The sequence below is a fragment of the Solea solea genome, chromosome 1 (assembly GCF_958295425.1).
Source record: "Solea solea chromosome 1, fSolSol10.1, whole genome shotgun sequence".
NCBI lineage: Eukaryota > Metazoa > Chordata > Actinopteri > Pleuronectiformes > Soleidae > Solea > Solea solea.
In genome coordinates, this window is record NC_081134.1 from 22,410,185 (window position 1) to 22,437,676 (window position 27,492).

The 27,492-nt window shown below is 44.8% G+C and overlaps 2 protein-coding genes across 3 annotated transcripts; one reads left to right on the forward strand and one right to left on the reverse strand.

The window, feature by feature from the left end:
• Positions 1–879: 879 nt before the first annotated feature.
• On the reverse strand, positions 880–8,534 carry LOC131458326 (protein krueppel-like). Its single transcript, XM_058627349.1, has 4 exons — positions 8,261–8,534; positions 3,033–3,151; positions 2,692–2,809; positions 880–2,241 (listed from the first exon to the last, which is right to left on the reverse strand). The coding sequence occupies exons 1-4, from the start codon at positions 8,532–8,534 to the stop codon at positions 1,406–1,408; spliced, it is 1,347 nt and encodes a 448-aa protein (XP_058483332.1). The 3' UTR covers positions 880–1,405.
• Positions 8,535–8,588: 54 nt separating this feature from the next.
• Positions 8,589–25,917, forward strand: dnaaf11 (dynein axonemal assembly factor 11). 2 transcript variants are annotated; one of them, XM_058627382.1, is made up of 13 exons: positions 8,589–8,684; positions 9,565–9,654; positions 11,775–11,942; positions 12,088–12,165; positions 12,262–12,434; positions 13,666–13,853; positions 13,935–14,060; positions 15,234–15,311; positions 15,544–15,609; positions 15,703–15,772; positions 16,957–17,061; positions 17,334–17,410; positions 25,237–25,917. In XM_058627382.1, the coding sequence occupies exons 2-13, from the start codon at positions 9,645–9,647 to the stop codon at positions 25,430–25,432; spliced, it is 1,335 nt and encodes a 444-aa protein (XP_058483365.1). In that variant the 5' UTR covers positions 8,589–8,684; positions 9,565–9,644; the 3' UTR covers positions 25,433–25,917. The 2 variants fall into 2 exon arrangements, with proteins under 2 accessions (XP_058483365.1, XP_058483372.1); XM_058627389.1 differs by lacking the exons at positions 15,234–15,311; positions 15,544–15,609.
• Positions 25,918–27,492: the final 1,575 nt, after the last annotated feature.

A 27,492-nucleotide genomic window follows, 5' to 3' on the forward strand; every position in this document is an offset into this window, starting at 1 on the left:
ACTAATATTTCTTTCCACTTTAAATGAATCGGTCCTTTAAAGCTAATTCAGCCTGAAATATACATATCAAATATTAATAATGTATTTTTTTATTTTAACCCTTTATACACAACCCCCCAAAAACTACCATAATTTCCATAAAATACATTTCAAGGAATTCTGGTTATTATTATTATTAGGCCCTGAGACGTCAATGATTGGCAGAAACATTGATTTTCATGCATTGTTAGTTTCTTTTCTTTGAACCCAGAGTGAGTTCTGTGTTTATGCTTAGTTTTTTTATTTAATTTTTATTGTCTTTTATGTGTAACTCGTATGTTGTTCATCTATTTTAATCCACACTGTGGTTTAAAAATGTAAAGTTTATAATTATAAATAAAACTGGAGTGAAAGCTTTTCAACAAACGACAGAGTGAGAATCCACTGGAACTCTATTGTGTGTGTGTGAGTGTGAGAGAGAGAGAGTGTGTGTGTGTGCGTGTGAGAGAGAGAGAGAGAGTGTGTGTGTGTGTGCGTGTGAGAGAGAGAGAGAGAGAGAGAGAGAGAGTGTGTGTGTGTGTGTGTGTGTGTGTGTGTGTGTGTGTGTGTGTGTGTGTGTGTGAGAGAGAGAGAGAGAGAGAGAGAGAGAGAGAGAGTGTGTGTGTGTGCGTGTGTGAGAGAGCGAGAGAGCAGGTCACAAACGTCACCTCTGATTCTTCTTAGTTTAATCTATGCAGCTTTTTATTTTATAATAAAGCTGAGTTTAGTGTTTTTTTATTATTAGTTTAAAAATTAGAATTGTTTTTACAAATTAAAGTTTATTTGCATATTATGAGACACTTGGAAAATCATTATTATTAAAAATGTTTAGAATTCTCATCCAGATGAAAACATACAATATTAGTCTTAACGTGAGTTTATGTTTGTGTCACAGTTTCTCTGTCAGACGACTTAGAAAACTACAGTTACACACACACACACACACACACACACACACAGAACAGAAGTTTGTAAACACTCACTCTCACACACCAAACCTCATAGAGAAAATCAGTGATTTTAACATCACACACACAGGAGTTGTTGATCCACTGCTGCCTCCATCACTAAGTTCAAATGTCTGATTTTGTCACTTCAGTGTTTGAGAGGTTTGGTGCAGGGAGAGTGAGTGGTTTACAGATGTCTGTCTCACAGTGAGATAAAGACGTGGGCGTGTTCTGAAGACATCATTGATTATTAAGTCAGTCTCTGTGTTTGAATGGTTCTCAGCAGCAGGGGGCGCTCACAGCACAGTCTCTGTGTCACGCCTCAAACAATCACACTTCACAAAAAGACTTTTCCTTTCTGGAAAAAAAAGAAAGAAATCAGTCAGATTAACAGTAGCGAGATTCTGGTCCAGTGTCCGGGTCTCTAACAGAACCACGTGTCAGCGGATCACACCAGGATGAGCAGCAGCAGCATTAGCGGCGGCGGTGACTTCCTGTTGACCCCGATGATTTTTCTGTTGATGGATCCTCAGGTTCTGTTTCCCGGCAAATCTTTTCCCGCAGTGCTCACAGGCGAACGGCCGCTCCCCGGTGTGGACGCTCTGGTGCGTCTTCAGGTGACCCGACTGCGTGAAGCGTTTCCCGCACTGGGCGCAGCTGTACGGCCGCTCACCCGTGTGAACGCGCACGTGCGTCTCCAAGCTCCGCGACGACGTGAAGCATTTCCCACAGTAGCTGCAAGCAAAGCGTCGGTCCCTGCAGTACCTGTTCAGGTCCAGAGGGTCCAGCCTGGAGCCGCCGAGACCCAGTGCCAACGGGAAACCCGCGGTGTTCAAGTCAGACATTTTGTCCAGCAGCGTCGGGCGGTGGTCCGGTTTAAGGAACGGGTGATGAGTCATGGGCGTCGCGCTCGCCAGATTCTGACTCGACCATGAGGAGCAGAGGTCCAGCTCTGTGTCGTAATGAACGGCGCCACTGACCTTCAGCTCAGAGGTCCCAGGACATGAGACCGGACTTCCTCCTCCAGACCTGAGAAAGAACTGCTTCCTCACCAGAGCAGTGGGCGGGGCTTCACAGTCTGACTCCGACGCTAAATCAAACACGACGTCTGACGAGTCGCCCTCCGTGACCTCCGCAGGACCTGGAGACTCCAATGCACTGACGCTGTCTGAAGGTCTGTTACCGGCCTGATCCCACGACCTCAGGTCGGAGGCGGCGCTTGTCATCCCGGATGGCCCCTCCTCGCTGTTGTCCTCCGACAGCGGCGCCTCCATCCCTTCAGACAAACATCAACAAGTTAAAAACAGTGAGAAATGCTGCGTTAACCTGTCACCGTCAGCGCCCCCTGCTGCTGAGAGTCAGCCTGAAAACATGGCTGCAAAAACTGACTTTAGTCACTCAACAAAAAGACTACGTCAGTTTAACTTTCTACGATATCTACGTCACATGATCACGTCTTTATCTCTCTGTTGATTTTCTCGATGGACTTTGGTGTGGCAGAGTGAGTGGTTTCCTGCCTAACAGTAATCTGTTTTTTGGCAGCTATGTTGTCACCTGCCTGTCATGCTGGATCTCAGCCACAGGGGGGCGCTCACAGCACAGTCGGTCCCTCATACAACCAGACTTAAAAAGAGAACCCTGAACTGTTGACTCTTGAATGTTCCTGTTTGGTCTGTGCTGGGGCTTTTATTTTGAAGTCTGGCATCTTTGACGCCTCCTCTCTTACCGTCCTCGCTAAGGAGCAGCTCCTCATCATTCACCTCCTCCTTCACGGCCTCCTCCTTTATCACAACCACATCCTGGTCATGTGCTTCATCATCATCAGCAGCAGCAGACGTCAGATCCTGAGCACAGGAAACGATAAAGACATTTTGTAAGACCATGTTGACCTTTGACCCCCCCCCCCATACATGAAGAGTTCACCTGAGAGACTGTGTGAATGTGTGTATGAGATTTAAAAAGCATTCCTGTGACATCCCATCATTCACTCCAAAGACAGAATGCAGCAGCTACAGAGCAGCGTGGAGATGGAGCAGTAATTTGACTGTAACGTGGTAAAAATGTCACCTCTTTGGTGGCAGAGTTCACGTCTGTCGACGTGTCTGAAGCAGAAAACCAAGCGTGACAGCGTTTCAGGCTTGAAGGATTTGCAGTTTTCACGCCGGCTCCTGATGATAAAACACATTCTGTGTGGGAAAAAAAACAACAAAAAAGCTTTGATGCATTAACAGGAAGTATAGTCACTTCACGTCTTTATCTCACAGTCAGACAGACTTTTGTAGGATGGACGCTCACTCTCAGTGAACACATAATAATAATAATAATAATAATAATACATTTTATTTGGAGGCGCCTCTCTGGGCACTCGAGGACACCGTACAATACATAAATAAATAAAAACACTAAGAAAAAAAAAAAAAAAAGTAAAAATAAGAAACAGATAAGAAAATACAATGTAGATAGTTAAGTGGGGTAGGCAGTTTGGAATAGGTGAGTTTTTAGTCTTGTTTTGAAGAGTGTGAGAGAGTCCAAGTTCCTGAGGTCCGGTGGGAGTGCGTTCCAGAGTTGGGGGGCAGAGCGGCTGAAAGCCCTGCTCCCCATGGTGATGAGGCGGGCGGGAGGGACAGAGAGGTGGACAGAGGAGGCAGATCTGAGGGAACGGGAAGGGGTGGCAATGTGGAGGAGTTCGGACAGATAAGGAGGGGAAAAGTTGTGGATGGCCTTGAACGTAAACAGGAGGATTTTGAAGTCGATGCAGAGTTTGACTGGGAGCCAGTGGAGTTTCTGCAGAACAGGGGTGATGTGGTGGATGGTGGGGGTTCTGGTGATGATCTGAGCTGCAGAGTTCTCAACCAGTTGGAGTTTATGGAGGTATTTGTGAGGTAGACCAAAGAGAAGGGAGTTGCAGTAGTCGATGTGGGAGGTGACAAGGCTGTGTACAAGAATGGCAGTGGAGTGGGGAGAAAGGGAGGGGCGGAGGCGATTAATATTGCGTAGGTGGAAGTATGCAGACCGGGTGATGTTATTGATATGGGATTGGAATGATAATGTGCTGTCGAGGATGACACCCAGACTCTTAACCTGGGGGGAGGGGGAGACAGGAGTGGTCGATAGTGAGGGAAAAACTTGAGAGGGTTGATTTGGTACCAATTAAAAGGAATTCGGTTTTATCACTTTTGAGTTTAAGGAAGTTGGAGGAGAACCAAGATTTGAGCTCGGTGAATCAGTCAGTGAGGGAGGAAGGTGGGAGAGTGGAATCAATTCCGCATAGCAATGGAAATGAATGTTATATTTACGGAAGATATTGCCAAGAGGATGGAGGTAGATAATGAAGAGAAGGGGCCCCAGGACAGAGCCCTGGGGCACACCAGTGGTGACGGGGGACGGGTGGGAACTGAAGGGTTGGAGTTGGATGAACTGAGTGCGGCCTGAGAGGTAGGATTTAAACCAGTCAAGGGGTGTGTGTGAAATACCAATGGAGATTAATCTGTTGAGGAGGATAGTGTGAGAGATGGTGTCGAAGGCCGATAGTGAGTAAACCAGAGTCGGCTGCCAGGAGGAGGTCGTTTGTGATTTTGATTAGTGCAGATTCAGTGCTATGGAGGGGGCGGAAACCAGATTGGAATTGTTCGTACAGGTTGTTAAGGGTTAGGTGGGAATGAATTTGGGAAGCAACAGTTTTTTCGAGGATTTTGGAGAGGAAAGGTAGATTGGAGATGGGACGAAGATTATTGTAATTATTAGGATCAGCACCAGGTTTTTTCAATATTGGAGTGATGGCAGCAGTTTTGAAGAGTGTAGGAACAGTTCCAGTGGAGAGTGAGGAGTGGATGATGGCAGAGATGAGGGGGAGGAGAGAGGGTAGGCAGGCTTTCACCAGAACTGTGGGGAGAGGATCTAGCTGACAGGTGGAGGGCTTGGACTGTAGGATGAGGTCTGAGATATCTGAGTCAGAGGGAAGCTGAAAGAAGGAGAATGAGTGAGACGTCAGACAGGGTTCTGGAGAGGTGCTGAGGGAGGAGCTTGGGCCTAGGTGCAGGTGGATCTGATGAATTTTCTGGTTGAAAAAGGACATCAGGGAGTTACAGGAAGCAGTTTAGTACAAGTGGGGGGGGGGGGGGGGGGGGGGGGAGGCCGGGGGTCTGGGGATATTGTTGAGAAGAGAAAACAGTGACTTGGAATTGCCTTAATTTGAACAGATTATGCCGGAGTAGTAGTTGAGTTTAGTTTGAGAAATACAGTCCTTATAATGTAAAATGTGATTTTTGTGCATGTCTTTGTGAACAACAAGACCAGTTTTCTTGAACAGTCGCTTGAGCTGTCGTCCTTTGGCTTTCATTTGCCGTAGTTCAGAGGTGAACCAAGGGGCCGAGGAGGTGAAGGAGACAGACCTGGTTTTCATAGGAGCGAGAGAATTAAGAATGGTGGTGAGGCCGTTGTTGTAGTGGGAGGCCAAGTCGTCGGGGGTGGATGAACTGTGAGTGTTCTGGAGACAGCTGATACCAGAGGAAAGTGCATCGGGATTCATTTTCCTAATGTTACGGAATGAGACAACACATGGGGGCTTTGTTGAGGACAGAGCGAGTTTGACATTGAATGACAGAAGCAAATGATCAGTTATAGGAAGTTCATCAGCAATACAGTTGGAGGGAATGAGACCAGAAAAACAAACTAAATCCAGAATGTGATCCTTTGAATGAGTGGGGAAATCAATATGCTGCTGGAAGCCAAAGCTGTCAAGACAGGATGCAAAGTCTCGGGTAAGAGGAAGATTGATATTGTCCATATGTATGTTGAAATCCCCCAGCATTATTACATTTGGGGAAAGTGTGGTTAGGTGGGTGAGTAAAGCAGCAAAGTCATTAATGAAGTTATTGTTTGCTTTAGGGGGGCGGTAAACAGTTGGTGGGAACTGGACCAGACAGTTGACAGACAGTTGATTCAAACGAGTTGAAGGTGGGAGCAGATGGTTGGACTTTCCACTTCTCGCGGTGAATTATCGCGAGACCTCCACCGCGACCGGAGCCACGAGGTTGACAGTTGTAAACAAACCCAGGGGGCGTGGACTCGTTGAGTTGGGAAAAGTCGTTCGGTTGTTGCCATGTCTCAGTCAAGCAAAGAAAGTCAAACTTACGGTCAGTAAGGAGATCCTGGATAAGATGCCCCTTGCTCGTAAGTGAGCGGATGTTTAGTAGACCGAAGTGGACCGGGGTGGTGTTGCATTTTCCAGTAGCGTTAGCGTTAGCGTTAGCCGACCTAGCAAGGCTGGCTAACACGGTGTGGTCAACAACCCGGCCGGTGATACGTGGAGGGCGTCGTGCGGAGGACCAGATGGATTTTATTGGTTTGGAGTTGTCAAAGTGGAAGCTTCGACGAGATCCGCGATGGATATATCGCCGACGAGGCAGGAAAGCGATGTCCGGATGAAGGAGAATTGCCGGTGGAGGCTTGAGCGGGTGAAGACGGAGCAGATGGAGTTCAGCCGCTGAGTACTGGAGGAGTCCTGTCACCGGTTGATGGAGAAGCGACAGGAGAAACCAGACGAGGATCCCCGTATAAAGCCTACGAGCCCACATTGTAGACGGGGACCCAGATGACTTGGGCCGTCAGGTGAACAGGTGAACAGACCAGGTAAATGGCTCGAAGCCGAGGCAGTGGGCTAATGTTAGCTAGCTCGCGCAGATGCACAGAGATGTCAGATGAATCATCGATGGTGCGGGCAGGTAAGCAATCTGTCTCTCACTTGAATGTTGAGAACAGTTGCACAGTCCAACAATAGAAGAGCTCAGAAGTATACACGTTTAAAAAGTTAAAGGTTAAAAGTTATCGGCGAGCAGCGGCAGCATCGGCACAGGTACATGAGTGCTACTCTCCCACACCAAACCTCAGAGAAAAGCTGTGATTTTAGCTGGCGGGGACACAGGAGCTGCTGGTCCTCTGCTGCCTCGTGTGGTCCCTTTGTGTCACTGAGGTCAATTGGAATGAGGAATTTTGAAAGCTGAAGTCATAAAATAAGACATTTGAACTTAGTGATGGAGAATAAAGTTGTTAATTAACGAAAATTAAAGTGGTTAATTGACTAGATCAAAGTAGTTAATTAAGAGTTTCTCAAGAAACAATCCGACTGATAATTACGATTCTGGCAGGCGCAGCACCGAGGACATTTCTATTGCACAGTAAAAAAACATTTCTCTCTGTGCTGCGCCTGCCCGCTGACCCGTATATTATATCTACGAGTAGACCTACGATCGCTTCCTCTGAACTGATGCGCGTTCCCGTCAGGGCAGTCGTTTTTTGGCACAAAACCGGCGTCGGAGACGCCGTGCTCGCCAGACCTCGACTCCTTCTGGATCCAAAATCTTAATTATCAATCGGATTGTTTCTTGAGAAACCACAAAACCCCTCTGAATGGCCCGCTGATGCATCCACCGATAACCCTGCAGTCGACCAGTTCCAGCTATTTTCGCCCTCCACAAAAGCAGCGATTTCCTCCAAGTCCGTCTGGTTCTTTCTGCGAAAAAGATGCATTTTCTTGCATATTCTTTTAAAGTCCTGATACTTATGACAGTGTGATGCTGATGTGCCAAAAGATTAAGTATCTCCTTGTTTGTGAAACCTATTCTAAAGAACAATTCCATGGCCCTCATTTGAACAACTCTCCTCTTCTAAAACAACAGGTTAGAATATTACGACTCTTAATTTACGAGAATAATCTTGTTAATTAACGACTTCAATCTTGTTAATTAACGACTTTATCCTCGAAATCTGTGATTTTTTTTTCTCAACGTGGCCCTAATACTCCGTCATACTCTCCCACACCAAAGTTCATAGAGAAAATCCTGTATATTTGTATTGCTCCGTTTTTGTTTTTTTAATGAGTTTTTTCTAATTACTCACCACTTAGGTTAACTTCCTTACAATGATAAATGACTGTCTGCATCATATCGGCTTGAAATTGATCAGATCACGTGACAATCGTTTTTTTCACTTCTCATTATCAACAACCTCCATGTTCCCATCAGTTCACCGTGGCCACCTCCTCCACGCTCCTCACGTTTACTGTGAGTAAACATGCAGTTAGCGTATTTAAACGTTTGCCGAATTTATATTGACTCTACAAGCGAGCCGCTGGATGATGGAGGGATTAAAAAGATCGCATACATTTTAAGTTCACTCGTGATTCATCTTTAAATAAACATGTTCTCAATAAGGTTTAGTTTGGAGTGGCAGTTACCGGAGCACAGAGTGAAAAAGAAGGACCTCCGGTACCGCCGGTAAAAGGTCCGGGAACTCACCGACGGTGAAGTCCATCATCCCCCCGCCGACATCTGCCTCAGGCCCGCTGTCGTCCAGCATCGCGCCGCCTCCCCGGTGTCCCCGAGCGAGGATGGTCTCAACCGCCCGCAGCTTCCTCCTCAGCGCCTCGTTCTCGCTGCGGCTGCGGGAAACCTCCAGCTGCAGCACCGCATAGTTGTCCTCCACCACCGCGCAGATCTCCGCCACCGCCGCTTTGGACAGCGCCTCCATGACGGACGTCAACTGAGCGTGAAACGCCTGGTAAGCCGTCATGATGAGCGGCCGTGAAACGACGACAAGCACCGGGCGCGTGAGGTCACAGTGACATCGGTGGATGTCCTGGAGTAGCGTGGGAGAGGAGCGGGAGAAGAGCGGGGAGCCGCCGCGGTGACCGAGCTGAGTGTCCGGTGCGGAGACCCGGAGGTGGGGATGCTCGCGTCGCTTTCAGCTGCTGTTGTTTTTTTGTTTCTCCTCCACGAGCGTGTAGACAAGCCACTTCCGTAACGTTACTTCCAAAATAAAAGCACAGGGGAAGCACGTCGTGGTGCGTTCATGTGCACCTTGAAAAACAATCCCTTAACTCTGCAGATTATTTCATTTATCACAATAAAACCAAAACATAATTACTGATATTTTGTCACAACTGTAAAAACAATTAACAATTCTACCTCCACATTTGTAGTTTATTATCCAGTTAAATTCGAATAATTGTGAGATTTACTTGTTTTTGTGGTTCAACAAAATAGAACAAAATTACAAAACAAATGTATTGATGATTAAGTTTAATATCAGCATCTTCGGACATGTTGAGCAATAAAATAGCCACATATAAGGATTTTTAGTCATTTTTTCCAAAGAATAATTATTCAAAGAAGCAATGTAAGCACATTTCTTGACACTTTTATATAAAAAAATATTATAATATAATATAATAATATATAATATAATATATAAATATTAGTATTTTTAATTTACTTCTAACTGAAACAAAAATAAAATATTGCATGCATGCATCACTTACTTTTAAGGTTAATGGTCGCAAGTTTGACTCCACCCCTGGCTGATTGTACTCAATTCCATTGTAAGTCGTTTTGGATAAAAGCGTCTGCTAAATGACATGTAATGTAATGATCTGTGAAAATATTCAACCATTTATTTTGTTATTCATGCCAAATACAAACTCACTCTACTCTCACTCTATTTATTTACTTTACACCTCAGTGTTGAGGAAACAAGGTGATTTCTCTGTTTTTCTTTCTTTATCTCAGCTCTGACGAATGACTTGTGCTGTTTTTGGCTTCAGTGAACAGTGTAGTAGTTTCCTACACCACCTGAACGCAGCACTGGCTGGTTTCCACGGTAACGGCTGACAACGGAGGGACGATGGTTTACAGTAAGTAAAGAAAAGAAAAAAAACAAGAAAAACAACAACATTTGTCCACTTAAACACGTGAATGACGTTTTATTACGTTTAAAATCTTGTGTGTTTTCAGTTGATAAACATGTTTGTGGTTCAAGTTTCTTAGTTTGAACGAAGTTTGTGGAGTTCATGAGCAGCAAGCTAACGAGGCTAATGCTATCTCCGTTAGCTGCATTAACGTTCTGTGTATAGCAACTAAGCTAACATTGGTCATGTTTATTATTTGTGTTTTACTAAAGGTGCAGTGTATGAGGTTTAAAGGTGCAGTGTATGAGGTTTAAAGGTGCAGTGTGTGAGGTTTAAAGGTGTAGTGTGTGAGATTTAAAGATGTAGTGTGTGAGGTTTAGATTTAAAGGTGCAGTGTTTGAGGTTTACATTTAAAGGTGCAGTGTGAGAGATTTAGATTTAAAGGTGCAGTGTTTGAGGTTTACATTTAAAGATGCAGTGTGAGAGGTTTAGATTTAAAGGTGCAGTGTGTGAGGTTTAGATTTAAAGGTGCAATGTGTGAGGTTTAAAGGTGTAGTGTGTGAGATTTAAAGATGTAGTGTGTGAGGTTTAGATTTAAAGGTGCAGTGTTTGAGGTTTACATTTAAAGGTGCAGTGTGAGATATTTAGATTTAAAGGTGCAGTGTGTGAGGTTTACATTTAAAGGTGCAGTGTGAGAGATCTAGATTTAAAGGTGCAGTGTTTGAGGTTTACATTTAAAGATGCAGTGTGAGAGGTTTAGATTTAAAGGTGCAGTGTGTGAGGTTTAGATTTAAAGGTGCAATGTGTGAGGTTTTCGATTTAAAGCTGCAGTGTGTGAGGTTTAGATTTAAAGGTGCAGTGTGTGAGGTTTAGATTTAAAGGTGCAGTGTGTGAGGTTTAGATTTAAAGCTGTAGTGTGTGAGGTTTAGATTTAAAGGTGCAGTGTGAGAGGTTTAGATTTAAAGCTGCAGTGTGTGAGGTTAACATTTAAAGGTGCAGTGTGTGAGGTTTAGATTTAAAGGTGCAGTGTGAGAGGTTTAGATTTAAAGGTGCGGTGTGAGAGGTTTAGCTTTAAAGGTGCAGTGTTTGAGGTTTAGATTTAAAGCTGCAGTGTGTGAGGTTTAGATTTAAAGGTGCAGTGTGTGAGGTTTACATTTAAAGGTACAGTGTGAGAGATTTACATTTAAAGGTGCAGTGTGTGAGGTTTAGATTTAAAGGTGCTGTGTGTGAGGTTTAGATTTAAAGGTGCAGTGTGTGTGGTTTACATTTAAAGGTGCAGTGTTTGAGGTTTAGATTTAAAGCTGCAGTGTGTGAGGTTTAGATTTAAAGGTGCAGTGTGTGAGGTTTACATTTAAAGGTACAGTGTGAGAGATTTACATTTAAAGGTGCAGTGTGTGAGGTTTACATTTAAAGGTGCAGTGTGTGAGGTTTACATTTAAAGGTGCAGTGTGTGAGGTTTACATTTAAAGGTACAGTGTGAAAGATTTACATTTAAAGGTGCAGTGTGTGAGGTTTAGATTTAAAGGTGCAGTGTGAGAGGTTTAGATTTAAAGGTGCAGTGTGTGAGGTTTAGATTTAAAGGTGCAGTGTGAGAGGTTTAGATTTAAAGGTGCAGTGTGTGAGGTTTAGATTTAAAGCTGCAGTGTGTGAGGTTTACATTTAAAGGTGCAGTGTGTGAGGTTTAGATTTAAAGGTGCAGTGTGAAAGGTTTACATTTAAAGGTGCAGTGTGTGAGGTTTAGATTTAAAGGTGCAGTGTGAAAGGTTTAGATTTAAAGGTGCTGTGTGTGAGGTTTACATTTAAAGGTGCAGTGTGTGAGGTTTAGATTTAAAGGTGCAGTGTGAGAGGTTTAGATTTAAAGGTGCAGTTCGAGAGGTTTAGATTTAAAGGTGCAGTGTGAGGTTTAGATTTAAAGGTGCAGTGTGTGAGGTTTAGATTTAAAGGTGCAGTGTGAGAGGTTTAGATTTAAAGGTGCAGTTCGAGAGGTTTAGATTTAAAGGTATATTCATATTAGGAGCAGGCTAGGCTCTGCTGAGGCGGCCATTTTTGTGCCACCGTGTGTAGTTGTCGTCCTGACAGCAGAGGTCACAGGACCTCATCTCATGTCTCTGTTGTTCCACGTCCAGTCACGGAGGACATGGTCCGCCGGCGAGCCGAGCACAACGAGAGCGAGATCTTCTCCCTAGAGGAAGTTTCTCTGCATCAGCAGGACATCGAGAAGATCGAGCATCTGGACACGTGGTGCAGGGAGCTGAAGATCCTCTACCTGCAGAACAACCTCATCGGCAGGATGGGTGAGACATGGGGACACAGGGACACGGGGACATGGAGATTCTAGCTCCTGATTGGATCAAATGTTGTGATACTGAAGAACTCTCACCTCTATATGTACTGTACAAATATGGCATTATTTCATGTTATTGTGTTGTTTTCATGCAGAGAATCTGAGTCGCCTGAAGAAACTGCAGTATTTGAATCTGGCCTTGAACAACATTGAAGTGATTGAAAACCTTGAAGGTTGGTGTAAACCACAGAGAGACGGCGACGTTTTACTGGAATTAGTGACGTGTTACTGTCTGACTGTGAACCCAGCATCTCACTCGTGTCCTTCAGGCTGTGAGAGTCTGCAGAAGCTGGACTTGACGGTCAATTTTATCGGTCGCCTGAGCAGCGTCGAGACTCTGAGACACAACCTTCACCTCAGGGAGCTGTTTCTGGTCGGGAACCCCTGCGCCGAGTTCCAGGGCTACAGACAGTACGTGGTGACATCTCTGCCACAACTCAAGGTAACAAGGTTACAACCAAAGCGCTCACTTTCCCACACCAAAGTCCACAGAGAAAATCATTGATTTTAGCTGGCGAGGACACAGGACCTGCTGGTCCTCTGCTGCCTCGTGTGGTCACTTTGTGTCACTGAGGTCAATCTGAGCGAAGGATTTCGAACACTGAAGTGACAAAGGCCCTTTCTCAACATATATATGTATATATGTATATATATGAATGTATGTATGTATATATTTATGTATGTATATGGATATATGTACATATCTATATATATATATATATATATTTATGTATGTATATGGATATATATATAAACACATATACATACCCATATATACACACATATGTATAAAAATATACATATGTGTGTATGTATGTATGCAGTAGTGTACCGTGGGGTTTCAGTTAGGGCCTTCAGTAAAAAAAACATAAACACAAACACAACCACATACAAAACACACTATTATGCACTATATTCACGAGACAGTTGATCTGCAACAACAATAGCACAGGCACACCACTGCGCATCTATAGGCTACTGCATCATTACCACCACATCTTCCGTTATGTCACTCAGCAACCGCAATTTCACAAGCCACTATATGACACAAAAACAAGCTTCCACATAAGCATAGGCATCAGCTACACGGGGAACACGTCCACGGCACTATTTATGATCAACAGTTTTGTCCTCACCACTTCTAAAAAATGTTATCAATTAAGTTAAATATTTAAAATATATATATATATAACAATATATATGCATTTATTAAAAGTATTTCATGTGTTTATTTATTTATGTGTCATTTATCAACACTGTAGGTGGCGGTAATGAGGCTTAAGCACTTGGCGCCACCTGCCATTCAAACAGTAGAAGAAGGAAGTAGCTGCTGTTCTAATTGAAGAATCATACATGTGTACTCTGTACGTAAGTACATACTTGCGTACTTGAGAAAGGTCCAGTATAAGACATTAGAACTTAGTGATGGAGGCAGCAGTGGATCAACAACTCCTGTGTGTGTGATGTTAAAATCACTGATTTTCTCTCTGGACTTTGGTGTGGGAGAGTGAGTGGTTTACAAACTTCAGTTTCCTGCTGGAAAAGTCACTCGTCTGTCTGAAAGTGAGATAAAGACATGATCATGTGACGTAGATATCGTAGACTGGTTCAGGCAGCAACAGGGGGCCCTAACAGAGTTTTGACAGTAACTCTTCCTGTGTCTCTGTCCTCAGTGGTTGGACGGGACGAAGATCAGCCGCTCGGAGAGGATTGGAGCTTCTCAGGGTTTGGAGGAGGTGAGGAGACGTGTGTGGGTGCAGGAGGAGGAATACCTGAAGAGGAGGAAGGAGGAGAAGGAGGAAGCAGAGAGGAAGGGAGCAGGAGAGGATGGAGGAAACGAGGACGACGCCAGGAACGCAGCGTGAGTGACAAACGTGACGACTTCCACGTCTCTGCGACGTTTGAGTCCAGTCCAGAGTCCAGATCCTCTCTGTGTCTGCAGTGTGTGTTCAGAGGAGGACGAGGAGCAGCATGAGAAGGAGTTTTGGCACACACCGTGTTCCTTCACCCCTGAGTCTCGTCTGGAGGCACATCGCCACCTGGAGGAGAAGAGGAGGGCAAAGGAGAAGTAGGTTCACTGCTCTGTTTTGCTGCAGTTCCCCTGTTGTGCCACTGAGTGTCAGTGTAACACTGAGCTGCAGACTGACTTTTTATTTTCTTTTAAAAATAACGACTCGAGATTACATTAAATCAAATCAATGTGACTTAAAACAACAGTTTTTCAAAAAAAATTACAAAAAGACAATATAAAAAATAAAAATTGAACAAAAGACTCAGCTTATAAAGCTGCTGCCTCGTGTGGTCACTTTGTGTCACAGATGTAAATCTAAACTGAATCGACAAAATAAGACATTTGAACTTAGTGATGGAAAAGTGTGTCTGACAGTGAGATAAAGACGTGAACATGTTCTTAAAGATATCGTAGACTTAAACTGATGCAGATTTTATTACACAAGTCTTTTGATCAGTGTCTTCTTTTCTTCCTCGGGCGTCCACACTGACGGCCGTGCTTTCACCAATACTGAGCCACTGTGTCTCAGGCTTGTCCCCGGCAGCAGGGGGCGCTCACAGCACTGTCATGTTGGAGTGCAGCAGACTGAAGGTCCCTTGAACACTGTCCTCGACCTCTGCAGGGCGGTGACGGCCGACCCTCAGCAGAGAGCTTAACACTCACCAGTGTGTCAAATGAAAGTAACCCTTAAATCAAAGTCAAAGTCAGCTTTATTGTCAATTCTTCACATGTACCAGACATACAAAGAATCGAGAGGACGTTTCTCATTTGCCCGTGGTGTAAACAGTTAAAGTGCACAGGGGTTAGGGTTAGGGTTAGATAGACAGACATTTCCTAATACTAAAACTAAAATACTAAAATTACTCAAATTTAAACATTTTATATAAAATATACACCGATATAGGATATACAACAACAATACAAATAACAATTCAAATAGTGCAAAAAAAGGCAGATGTAATGGTAGTAGCATTCAAAAGATTATAAAGATATGTTTGTACTGTAAAAGTAAATCTCTCCAGAGCAGCACCAACGATGGTCAGTTGGAACATGTGTGTGTGTGTCATGATGTCTCCACTCCATCTTCACAGATGATCGTGGTCTCTCCTTCACCCTCTCACTCATAACTCTGCTGTCACCATCCGTCACACACACAAGCACACACACACACACACGTACACACACTCACACACACGCACACACACTCACACTCAGCTGTTTGTCCCTCAGGTCAATGGTAAAGACGGAGAAACCCTTGAGGACTCTGATCACTGTGGACGGACGCGTCCTCAACGTCAACGAACCAAAGTAAAAACACCTTTAAACTTTGACCTGGTTAAGATTAGAATGGTGGTTATGGTTGAGGTTAGGGTTAGTCAGGTTACTAACTGCTTAGGTTACTGTCAGTAGTCTAATGCAGTGATTGGCTGCTACAAAATAAAAGCATGTATGACGGTCTATGTAGACTGGTGTCAAACAGCGCCCTCTAGCTGTGAGGTAATCCCCTGCTGTGTGTGTGTGTGTGTGTGTGAACGTACAGACTGGACTTCTCTCTGACTGAGGACGAAGACAACAACAGCATCATCTTAGACTTGTCTGTTTACAGGTACAAACAACAACTTTCATTGTTTTAATTCAATTTAGTTTCAACTTTGTTGAATAATTGACATTTTAGACCCTCCCCCTGCCCCTCCCACAGACACATGGACTCCTCCCTCTTGGACGTGGACATTCAGCCGACGTTCGCCAGAGTCAGTGTCAGAGGAAAGGTCAGTGAAAACCTGCGCTCACTCTCCCAGTGATGGACAGAGTGAGGGACGAGTGAGGGACGAGTGAGGGACAGAGTCGATTTAGAGCAGATAAAGCGTTGTGTGAAGCTGCTGAGTCATTAAAGATGTTTCTGACACGCTGATACATTTATGGACAGACTTTATTACTCACCTGCTGTGGACGGAAGTCGTCTCCCCCCGTCTCTCTGACTCTCAGTAGCAGCAGCATTAACAGCAGCATCAGCATTGACAGCAGCAGCAGCAGTAGCAGCAGCATTAACAGCAGCAGCATTAGCATTAACAGCAGCAGCAGTAGCAGTAGCAGCAGCAGCAGCATTAACAGCAGCAGCATTAGCATTAGCAGCAGCAGCATGAGCAGCAGCATTAACAGCAGCAACATTATAAGCAGCAGCAGCATGAACAGCAGCAGCATTATAAGCAGCAGCAGCATGAACAGCAGCAGCAGCATTAACAGCAGCAGCATTAGCAGCAGCAGCAGCATTAACAGCAGCAGCAGCAGCATTAACAGCAGTAGCAGTAGCAGCAGCATTAACAGCAGCAGCATTAACAGCAGCAGCAGCATTAACAGCATGAGCAGCAGCATTAACAGCATTAGCAGCAGCAGCAGCATTAACAGCATTAGCAGAAGCAGCAGCATTAACAGCAGCAGCACAACAGCATTAGCAGCAGCAGCATTAACAGCAGCAGCATTAGCAGCAGCAGCAGCATTAACAGCAGCAGCATTAGCAGCAGCAGCAGCATTAACAGCATTAACAGCAGCAGCATTAACAGCAGCAGCAGCATTAACAGCAGTAGCAGTAGCAGCAGCATTAACAGCAGCAACATTGTAAGCAGCAGCAGCATTAACAGCAGCAGCATGAACAGCAGCAGCAGCATTAACAACAGCAGCATTAACAGCAGCAGCAGCAGCATTAACAGCAGCAGCAGCAGCAGCATTCACAGCAGCAGCAGCAGCAGCATTAACAGCAGCAGCAGCAGCATTAACGGCAGCAGCAGCAGTGTTTCAGTGATGAACAGTCTCAGTCTCCTGAGTCTTCTCTGGACAGTGTGGCTATAAAAAGCCTCACAGATGATTAAAGTCATTTGACACCATGGTACAGTGTCACTGCCACGTTGCCACATTAATCTTGTTAATTAAACTTGTGAATAATTCACCCCCGCAGATGTTTCAGATGGTTCTTCCCGTTGAAGTCAGGCCTGACAGCTCCACAGCACTGAGGTCTCAAACCACTGGACACTTGCTCCTCACCATGCCCCGAGTACATACGGTAACTTTAAAGCTCTCCATGTCCACGTCTTTATCTCACTGTGAGACAGTTTCCAACAGGAAACTGAAGTTTGTGAGCCTCTGTGTCTCAGGCTACTTCTCAGCAGCAGGGGGCGCTCACAGCTCACAGCACAGTCAGCACCTTATAGAACTCAAGTTTCTTTGTTTAAGTGTCTTTGTTAAAGTTTCTTTGTTAAAGTTTCTTTGTTAAAGCTTCTTTGTTTAAGTGTCTTTAAAGAGCAGCAGCTTTAACGACAACTCACTGTTTTTCAGGCTGAAGGTGAAATCAAAGTGACAAGAACCACCCCTCGTCCAATCAGACGCAGCCACTCACCCGAGGACAGAGAGAGGTATACGTTTCCACAACGTTTAACAGTAACTGTTTGTGTTTGAGTCATGGTCACACACCTGGATCACAGGTGATCTGTGCTTGTCTGACTGACACACACACACACACACACATACACACGTATTGCGAGTACACAAAATAATGAAGGGTGACGGGTGATAAGTGTCATGCCACGTGCGAATGCAGCAGACGCCTGTGCGCACGCTTGTCTCAATGTACAAATAATGATTTACTTTATGATGACGAATTTTGAGTTTAGCAGCGGCTTCGCTTCACAATTCAAGCAGTCCATGTATTACCAAGAGAGAGCGATGTGACAGTTTAGGCTATTTCAGTCACACGTGCACACATTATGTATATATATGTATTTATATATATACTGTATATATATACATATATATATATATATATATATATATTATATGTATATTATATATGTATATATACAGTATATGTATATATATTATATATATATAGCGCCACCGGCAGCAGGGTGTGCGGCTGGTGGCGCAACGCAAATGCTGCTGTTCACCTCACAGGTGCTGAAAAGCGCCAGTGGCAGTGTTTTGTAATATCCTCGACCTGGCTGCAATAAATGCTTCAGTTCTTCATATAAAAAAAAACAAAATGCGTTGATGACTTCATCGTGCACCTCGCAACTGAAGTGCGTTCTGTCCACATGAGCACAAAAGCTTGACACGTCGTGCATTAATTAATTAATTAATTAATTAATTAATTAAATAAACAGTTTTAAGTTTAAAGAAATGATTAATTTCTATTGAGTTATAAATAAAAAAATGAAAGGGCTTTTATCTGTAATTTCAAGAGCGAATTAAATTTCTGTTTGTCAATAAACACATTTTCTCACTTGTTACAATTCACATTTGTAAGTGGGCATGTGCGTGTTGTTGTTGTTGTTGGACCTGTGACCTGTGACCTGTGTCTGTCTCATCATCTCTGCGCTGTCATATGTAAACTTTGCGTTCCGGCACCTTATGATTTACAAATGACACGCTGGTTGTAGGCTATACCTGGTCATATTGCTGTTGGTTATGTTTAACGTCATGATTACATGCCGGGAGAATATATAGGAGTGTAGGATGATAAAAATATACGTACTGTAGGTTAATCATTGTGCCCCCCCAAACTCAAAAGTCGTCATCATAAAGTAAATAATTATTTGTACATTGAGACGATCGTGCGCACAGGCGTCCACTGCGTTCGCACATGGCACGGCAAGGAAGACCCCTCGCTATTTGATTTCCACAAACACATAATAAAGATGGCGGCGCCCTGTACGGCAGCAGCTGCTCCGGCTCCCGGTAATATAGCCAATACATCGCTTAATTCACCATCTACATTACTGTCTGCTCAGGGGAACAGAACACAAATGGTATATGACAGTCAGGTCACGCTTAGTTTTCGCAAATTCAGTCTTTCCGACTACGTACATTTAGAGACGCGGATCACACGACAAAGCCTTGGTCTGCTACACCAGTCGGACCCAGCGGCCTACAAAGCAGCGGAGTCTCCCACCAGCACAGACCGCCCACGGAGACACCGGAGGCGGTGCGGGAGGAAACAGAAGCGCGGTTGTCGCGGCGGACTTACAGCTAAGCTAAAAGCTAGAAGCTAACCCGTTCCGATCGCCGCTTCCCTCCATCCTGCTCGCCAACGTACGCTCCCTGGAAAGCCAACTGGACTACCAGAGCCGTCAGGAGTCACGTTCTCACAGGTAAAACCAGAGGGGGTGGAATTTGCATCTACACTAATAACAGCTGGTGTAACAACGCTACCCTGGTCTCCAGCCATTGCTCTGTGGACATTGAGTTTGTGATTGTGAGATGCAGACCCTTCTACCTGCCCAGGGAATTCACCACCGTCACCATTGTTGCTGTGTATATTCCACCCAGCACTAACACCAAGCAAGCGCTAAGTAGCCTCTACAGTGCCATCAGTGACATGCAAACCACACACCCTGAGGGCGTTTTCATTGTTGCTGGGGACTTTCACCAGGCCAACATGAAGACTGTTCTTCCAAAATTCCATCAGCATGTGGATTTTGCTACCAGAGGGAAAAGCACACTGGACTTAGTCTACACCAACATCAAGAAGGCCTTCAGAGCAGCCCCCCGCCCCCACCTCGGCTCCTCAGACCATCTCTCTGTTATGCTAATTCCAGCATATCAGCCCCTGCTCACCAGAGAAAAGCCTGCTGTGAAGAAGGTGAGAGTGTGGCCTGAGGGATCTATGTCTGCACTGCAGGACTGTTTTGAGTGAACTGACTGGGACATGTTCAGAGAGGCTGCAACAGTCAATCAACATATAGATGTGGAGGAGTATGCTGCATCTGTGACCGGCTACATCCAGTGGTGCATGGAGGAGGTCACAGTAGAAAAGACAATAGTCACACGGGCCAACCAGAAACCGTGGATGACTAAGGAGGTGCGCACAAGCCTGAGAGAGCGTAATGCTGCCTTCAAATCCGGTGAAGCGGTGGCACTCAGGACAGCGAGGGCCAATCTGAACAGGGCCATCAAGGCAGCAAAACGCGCCCACAGCCAGAAGGTCCAAGGTTTCTTCCATGACCCCAGCAACTCCAGACAACTGTGGCAGGGCATCAAGACCGTCACAGACTACAAAGCCACACCCTCACCCTGCCGAGACGACATCAGCTTCCTCAATGAGCTCAACAACTTCTTTGGGAGATTTGAAGCTCTGAACAACACCCCAGCGAGGAAAGCAACCCCCCACCTTGATGAACAGGCACTCAGGCTCGAAACCACTGCTGTACGGAGAGCCCTGAGAAAAGTTAACGCACGGAAAGCATCTGGCCCTGATAACATCCCAGGACGGATGATCAAGGAGGGCGCAGAGCAGCTGGCCCGCGTGCTCACAGACATCTTCAACACGTCACTGATCCAGGCTGTTGTCCCCCCGTGCTTTAAGTCTGCCACGATCATCCCGGTGCCCAAGAAACCAACCATCACATGCCTCAATGACTTTCGCCCTGTTGCACTAACAACGACCATCATGAAGTGCTGATGGTGGTTAAGAGCGGGTGGTTAAGGACCACATCATTTCCATACTGCCTCCATCATACGACCCGCTCCAGTTTGCGTACCAACCTAACCGCTCCACTGAGGACGCCATCTCCACTGCTCTCCATCTGAGCCTGGAGCACCTGGAGGACAAGAACACCCACGTGCGGATGCTGTTTCTGGACTTCAGCTCAGCATTCAACACGATCATCCCCCAGGAGCTGGTACACAAACTGGGCCCCCTAGGCCTCAACACCCCCCTGTGCAACTGGCTGCTGGACTTCCTCACCGACAGAACCCAGTCTGTCCGTGTGGGTAACAATACCTCGTGTCATCTCCCTGAGCACCGGTTCCCCACAGGGCTGCGTCCTGAGTCCCCTGCTGTTCACTCTGATGACCCACGACTGTCGTCCCAGGTACAACACCAACCACATCCTGAAATATGCGGACGACACAACAGTTGTGGGCCTCATTCAGGACAACAACGAACTGGCCTACAGAGAGGAAGTGCAACATCTGGTGGACTGGTGCAGGGTGAACAACCTGCTTCTGAATGTTGACAAGACAAAAGAGATCATCGTCGACTTCAGAAGATCCCGACCCAGCCATACACCACTCCTCATCAATGGCACAACGGTGGAGGTCGTCAGCAGTACCAAGTTCCTGGGGGTTCACATCACAGACAACCACAGCTGGACACTTCACACCACCTCCCTGGTGAAGAAAGCCCAGGATGAGAAGGGTGTCTCTCCCCCCTCCCATCCTCTCCACCTTCTACAGAGCCTGCTGACCAGTGGCATCTCCGTCTGGTCTGGGAGCTGCAAGGCCTCCGACTGGAAGTCTCTGCAGAGGGTGGTGAGAACAGCAGAGAAGATCATTGGGACTCCACTCCCACCCATCCAGGACATTGCACACAGGCGCTGCCTAACCAGGGCTCACCAGATCCTCACTGACCACACCCACCCCCACCATGGACTGTTCTCCCTGCTGGCATCTGGCAGGAGGTTCTTGCAGAGCTGCAGAACAAACAGACTCAAGAATAGCTACTTTCCGCTGGCCATCAGACTGCTAAACTCCAAATAAGGGAAGAAATGTGTTTTTAGTCGGCGGTGGAAGATGTGGAGGCTTTCTGCTGTCCGGATGTCGATGGGGAGCTCGTTCCACCCTTTGGGAGCTAGGACAGTGAACAGTCTTGAGTTCTGTGAATGCCTCTGCGATCCTCTCAGTGAGGGGGCAGCAAGCCGGTTTGCCGATGCAGAGCGGAGTGGGCGGGCTGGGGTGTAGGTTTTGATCATGTCCTGGATGTAGGCTGGACCAGATCCGTTTGTAGCATGGAACGCAAGCACTAGAGTCTTGAAGCGGATGCGAGCAGCTACAGGAAGCCAGTGAAGGGAGTGGAGGAGTGGTGTAGTGTGGGAGAATTTTGGTAAGTTGAAGACCAGTCGAGGTGCTGCATTCTGGATGAGTTGCAGAGGTCGTATGGCACACGCAGGGAGACCAGCCAGGAGGGAGTTGCAGTAGTCCAAGCGTGAGATGACAAGAGCCTGGACCAGAACCTGTGCCGCCTTCTGGGTTAGAAGAGGCCGTATACTTCTGATGTTGTGCAACATGTATCTGCAAGATCGAGCTGTTGCAGCAATGTTGGCAGTGAGGGAGAGATGCCTCCATGTGTCACACCCAGGTTCCTTGCGGTATGAGAAGTAGCTACCACAGAGTTGTCGAGGGTGATGGTCAGATCTGTGGTGGGAGAGCCCTTTCCTGGGAGAAAAAGAAACTCAGTCTTGTCGAGATTAAGTTTCAGAAATGTCCGTCAGACAAGTGGAGATCCGTTCTGCTACATTTGTGTCGGAGTTGTCTCATGATCCTGGTGTCTCATGTTCATGGTGTCTCATGTCCCTGGTGTCCTCATCCCACCAGGCTGTTCAGCGTGGCTCAACAACACGGCCTTGACCGGAGCTTCAGTGTCGCAGAAAACAGGCGACAGTAAAACGTGAGCCTCAGGCTCAACCTGACACACACACACACACACACACACAGCTTCAGTCATATCCACACTGAAACAGGACTTTACCCTGCAGTACACATGCCCGGCCTGTAGGGCTGAAACTATTACTCCATTCACTGATTATTAATCAATTACTAAATTAATCATAAATCATATTTTGACAGTTAATTCATCGGTACAAGGTTTTTTTAAATAATTAAAACAAGCTTATTTTTCAGCTTCTTAAATGTGAATATTTTCTGGTTTTATTTTGGAAACTGTGCAGTTGTGTTTTAGTGTGGACAAACAGAGATGAGACTTTTATTTTGGAAACTGCGTGGTTATGTTTTAGTGTGGACAAACAGAGATGAGACTTTTATTTTGGAAACTGCGCGGTTATGTTTTAGTGTGGACAAACAGAGATGAGACTTTTATTTTGGAAACTGCGCGGTCATCTAGTTTTGTAAACCAAAGAAAGTCTGCCTTGACTCTTGTGTGGACCCACACCCCCACTGCTTGTCTCCTCACTGAAGCGTTCACAGAGTGACAGGTGAGCCGCGCCACCCACTGCTGAGTTATTGCATCTTCTGTACATGATTAAATCTGTGACCTTTGACCCCAGGCTCACCTACAGAGTCCATACTCAGCGGGCTGTGGCTGCGAGGAGGTGGGTCGACGTATATTTACTCAATGACATGAATATCAGGAACCCTGAGGGCCTTGTTGCCGTGGTGATGTCCTTTGTGGCGGTTTTTTAAAGGTCAGAGGTCAGGGTCAACAGCGGAGTTACACGATGGACGCTCACTCTCAGTGAAAACATGAGTGCTACTCTCTCACACCAAACCCCATAGAGAAAATCAGTGATTTTAGCTGCAGGGACACAGGAGCTGCTGCTCCTCTGCTGCCTCGTGTGGTCACTTTGTGTCACTGAGGTCAATCTGAACATATGATTTTAAAGCCGAATTTTACAAAATCAGAACTTTTTCCAATTGAACTTGGATCAACAACTCCTGTGTGTCTGACGTTAAAATCACTGATTTTCTCTATGGACTTTGGTGTGGGAGAGTGAGTGGTTTACAAACTTCAGTCTAACAGTGAGATAAAGACGTGATCATGTGACGTAGAGATCGTAGAAATTTAAACTGACGTAGATTTTGTAAACTGAGTCTTTTGTTCAAGGGTCTATAATCTGTTCTTTTTTGTGAAATTTCAACCGATAACCGATAATTTCCTGCTTCTCATGGCCGATACTGATAAATTCATATTTAAGATAATCTGAATATAATCTGCAGTTTGTGCTCGATGCAGTGACGAAAAACTCATGTTCAAATGTTTATTTTTTTCATGTCATCACACAAATATGTGGTCATTTGCTGTAAATAACAATAACAGTAAGGTATTTGTGGAGTAAAGTCAAATATTTTTTAAATATAAAATGATATGCATTGGCATGTCATTTCCAAAAATTAATCGAATTAATAAAACAAAGTGCATCCTCAAAAATAAAGGTCTACAGAATTATTAATGCTTTGAGATTTTTCTGAAATCTTATAGTTCAAAATAAGAAAACTAAAAATGATTTACACTTTCTACACAACATTTCTTAACCTCCCCTCAAACGATCTTTTCACTTGTCACTCTGTCTGATGTCGACTTTGTCTTTTCTATTTGCTACATGAGAGCATCAGTGGGAAAGGACACATCCGAGAAGAAGCAACAGCTTGGGTGTAGCCTAGCTCCAAATGTGCTATTAGCTTTAGCCTTTTCACTGTCTCTTGAAACAGTTTTCAAACGCCTGCTGAATGTGGACATCGACACTCCCCTAGCACCGCTAACTGTTACCGCGGCTGCTTCATATTCTTTCAGTCCCGCTTCGCCACAATGACAGCGATAAATTTGTTCAAACTTTTAGTCTTCTTTCCTCCTGTTGGAATCCTCGCTGAACAGCGATGCTGTTATTATCTTCTGACATGGAAGAAAAACGCCCACACTGGTGAAGACGTGTTCATGATTAATCAGGCAGTAACGGGTCAGGCTTAGGTCCTGCTAGACTTAACCAGCGCAACAAAACAATACCCCCAATTTCATTAATTTATCGGAATGATAAAAAATGATGTAATTTTCCCGCAAATCGGTCTGATAAATATCGTGCATCTCTAAAACTGATATATGTAAATGACTCACTGTCCCACACCAAACCCCGTAGAGAAAATCAGTGATTTTAGCAGGGACACAGGAGTTGTTGATGCACTGCTGCCTCCATCACTAAGTTCAAATGTCTTATTTTGTAAAATAAATTAAAGACCAGCAAGTTTGCAGGAGGAAGAGGAGGAGGGGTCAGGAGTTGGGCAGTGAACGCAGTGTCTGTTTCGACTAAAACACAACTGTGCAGTTTCCAAAATAAAAGTCTCATCTCTGTTCGTCCACGCCGAAACACAACTGTGCAGTTTCCAAAACAAAAGTCTCATCTCTGTTCGTCCACGCCGAAACACAACTGTGCAGTTTCCAAAATAAAAGTCTGATCTCTGTTCGTCCACGCCAAAACACAACTGTGCAGTTTCCAAAATAAAAGTCTCATCTCTGTTCGTCCACGCCAAAACACAACTGTGCAGTTTCCAAAATAAAAGTCTCATCTCTGTTGTCCACGCCAAAACACAACTGTGCAGTTTCCAAAATAAAAGTCTCATCTCTGTTCGTCCACGCCAAAACACAACTGTGCAGTTTCCAAAATAAAAGTCTGATCTCTGTTCGTCCACGCCAACACGTTATTGTCTCTGACTCTTATGTTTTTTCTTCCCTCAGAAGAAACAAGGTTCTCGAGCGTCTGGAAGTCAACCCCAGCAAACATTGGGCGCTCGCCCTCGGCAGCATCGTCCCACATCAGGAGACGACAGAAGGTCCACTGGAAGCTTCCAGATCAGCTGCACCTACTGCTGCAGGACGTGACACGTCCTCCGAGGAGTTTGTGGACGATCCTGACGTTCCTCCACTCGTTTAAGACGTGGAATTATAATCAAACTGAGACGTGTGAGAGGTTTTTGGTGAAACTGAACACAGACCTGAGGATTCCTGACTTTAGTTTATGGACAATTAAAACTTTTTGTTTTATTTTATCTGGTTGTTTAAGTCTACGATAGCTACGTCACATGTTCACGTCTTTATCTCACTGTGAGACGGACTTTTCCAACAGGAAACTAAAGTTTGTAAGCACTCCACACCAAACCCCATAGAGAAAATCAGTGATTTTAACATCACACACACAGGAGTTGTTGATTCACTGCTGCCTCCATCACTAAGTTCAAATGTCTAATTTTGTGAATTCAGCATTTGAAATATTTCATTTAGACTTTACTCAGTGAAACAAAGTGACCACACGATGCAGCAGAAGACCAGAGTGTGTGCACTCACAGCACAGCACTGATTACATATTTAGCACATTAACACATACTTAAACAGTCAAATAAAAGCTGTTTTTTATTTTTATTTTTCCGTGTGTGTGTGTCCTCCTTAATGAACTCTGCTGTACTTTATCAGACTGTGTTGTTTTGTCAGGACACGACTCTGGACAAACAAGTCTCCTTGAAGCTCCGCTGACGCTTCGTCTCCTTGTTCTTCACTTTCCTCTGAGTCGTCACCTGAAAAACTCAGAGGTCATAAAGTCCATCTCCTCTCTCTTCCCACCTCCTTCCTCACTCCTTCCTCCCTCCTTCCTCCCTCTATTCTGGAAGCAGCAGCGTCTTCAGAGGACATTTTGGCACCGGAGCATTTTTTCCTCCTGACAGCTTCAATGTTCTCTTTATCGTCCACCGTCTATATTTGGAACGGACAGGAAGTTCTGACCATTAAAGAAAAACTGCTCTCATTCACAGCTGATCATCGAATCGTCCTGACAACGAGAACGAGAACGAGAATGTGGACGAGAACGAGAACGAGGACGAGGACGAGAATGTGGCTGAGAGTGAGAGTGAGAGTGAGAATGAGAACGAGAACGTGGACAAGAACTAAAACGTGGACAAAATAAAGTACACTAAAACACGACCGCGCACTTCCAAAATAATAGTCTCCATCTCGGTTCGTCCACACTTAAACACAACCCCATCGTCTTCTAAATAAAAGCCTGTATCTTTTAGTCCAAATTAAAACGCCAAATTTGGCAGTTTTCAAAAATAAAAGACTCAGTTTTCTTCATCCAAGCTAAAACATTGTTAATGCTACAACAAACCCTGCCTTTTTCAAAATAAAAGTCATTAAAACGCAACCATGTAGTTTTCAAAATCAAAGTCAGTCTGACTTTCTGTTTGTTGAGCAGTTTTTAAAATAAAAGTGTGTGTGTCTCTTTGTGTGTGTGCAGGATTAGACAGAATTAGAATATGTGACAGAATTAGACTTTTTTTGTCCATGGAGACAAAGACAGATATTTTAAAACCATTTCCTGGACGCAGATGTGAGGACAGTAAACTGATCAGTGGTCACTTCCTGCTCCGCCTCATTAATTATGGATGAAATGTCATGGTTTGGTGGTGAGACAGGAAACACATGTTTGTGTTTGTGGTCTTTAAACATCATTACTTCCATTTAACATTTGACTTTAACTGGTTTTATAAACCTCAGCTCCTTCTGTGTGAATGAATGAATGAGTGAGTGAATATCTTTATTTACATTCATATAAGAAGTAAAACATATATTTTAAAACACAACCTCATAGTTTCCAAAATAATAGTTTCCATCTGTGTTTGTCTACACTAAAACATAAGCTTACAGTTTCCAACATAAAAGCCTCCATCTCTGTTCGTCCACAATAAAACACAACCTAATTTTTCCAAAATAAAAGTCTCATCTCTGTTCGTCCACACTAAAACACGACCTCATAGTTTCCAAAATAAAAGTCTGCATCTCTGTTTGTCCACACTAAAATACAACCTCATAGTTTCCAAAATAAAAGTCTCCAGCTCTTTTTATTCATACTAAAACACAACATCATAGTTTCCAAAATAAAAATCTCCATCTCTGTTTGTCCACACTAAAACAGGACCTCATATTTCCAAAATAAAAGTCTCA

What these genes read in the sequence shown, in the direction of transcription:
- LOC131458326 (XM_058627349.1), bottom strand. Translation starts at nt 8,534, where the DNA reads ATGACGGCTTACCAGGCGTTTCACGCTCAGTTGACGTCCGTCATGGAG. An exon ending in GATGATGGACTTCACCGTCG is followed by an intron (nt 3,152 to 8,260) that starts GTGAGTTCCCGG and finishes TTTCCCACACAG; the next exon opens with AATGTGTTTTATCATCAGGA. An exon ending in GCTGCTCCTTAGCGAGGACG is followed by an intron (nt 2,242 to 2,691) that starts GTAAGAGAGGAG and finishes GTTTGTCTGAAG; the next exon opens with GGATGGAGGCGCCGCTGTCG.
- dnaaf11 (XM_058627382.1), top strand. An exon ending in TTAGACTTGTCTGTTTACAG is followed by an intron (nt 15,610 to 15,702) that starts GTACAAACAACA and finishes CCCCTCCCACAG; the next exon opens with ACACATGGACTCCTCCCTCT. An exon ending in TCACCCGAGGACAGAGAGAG is followed by an intron (nt 17,411 to 25,236) that starts GTATACGTTTCC and finishes TTCTTCCCTCAG; the next exon opens with AAGAAACAAGGTTCTCGAGC.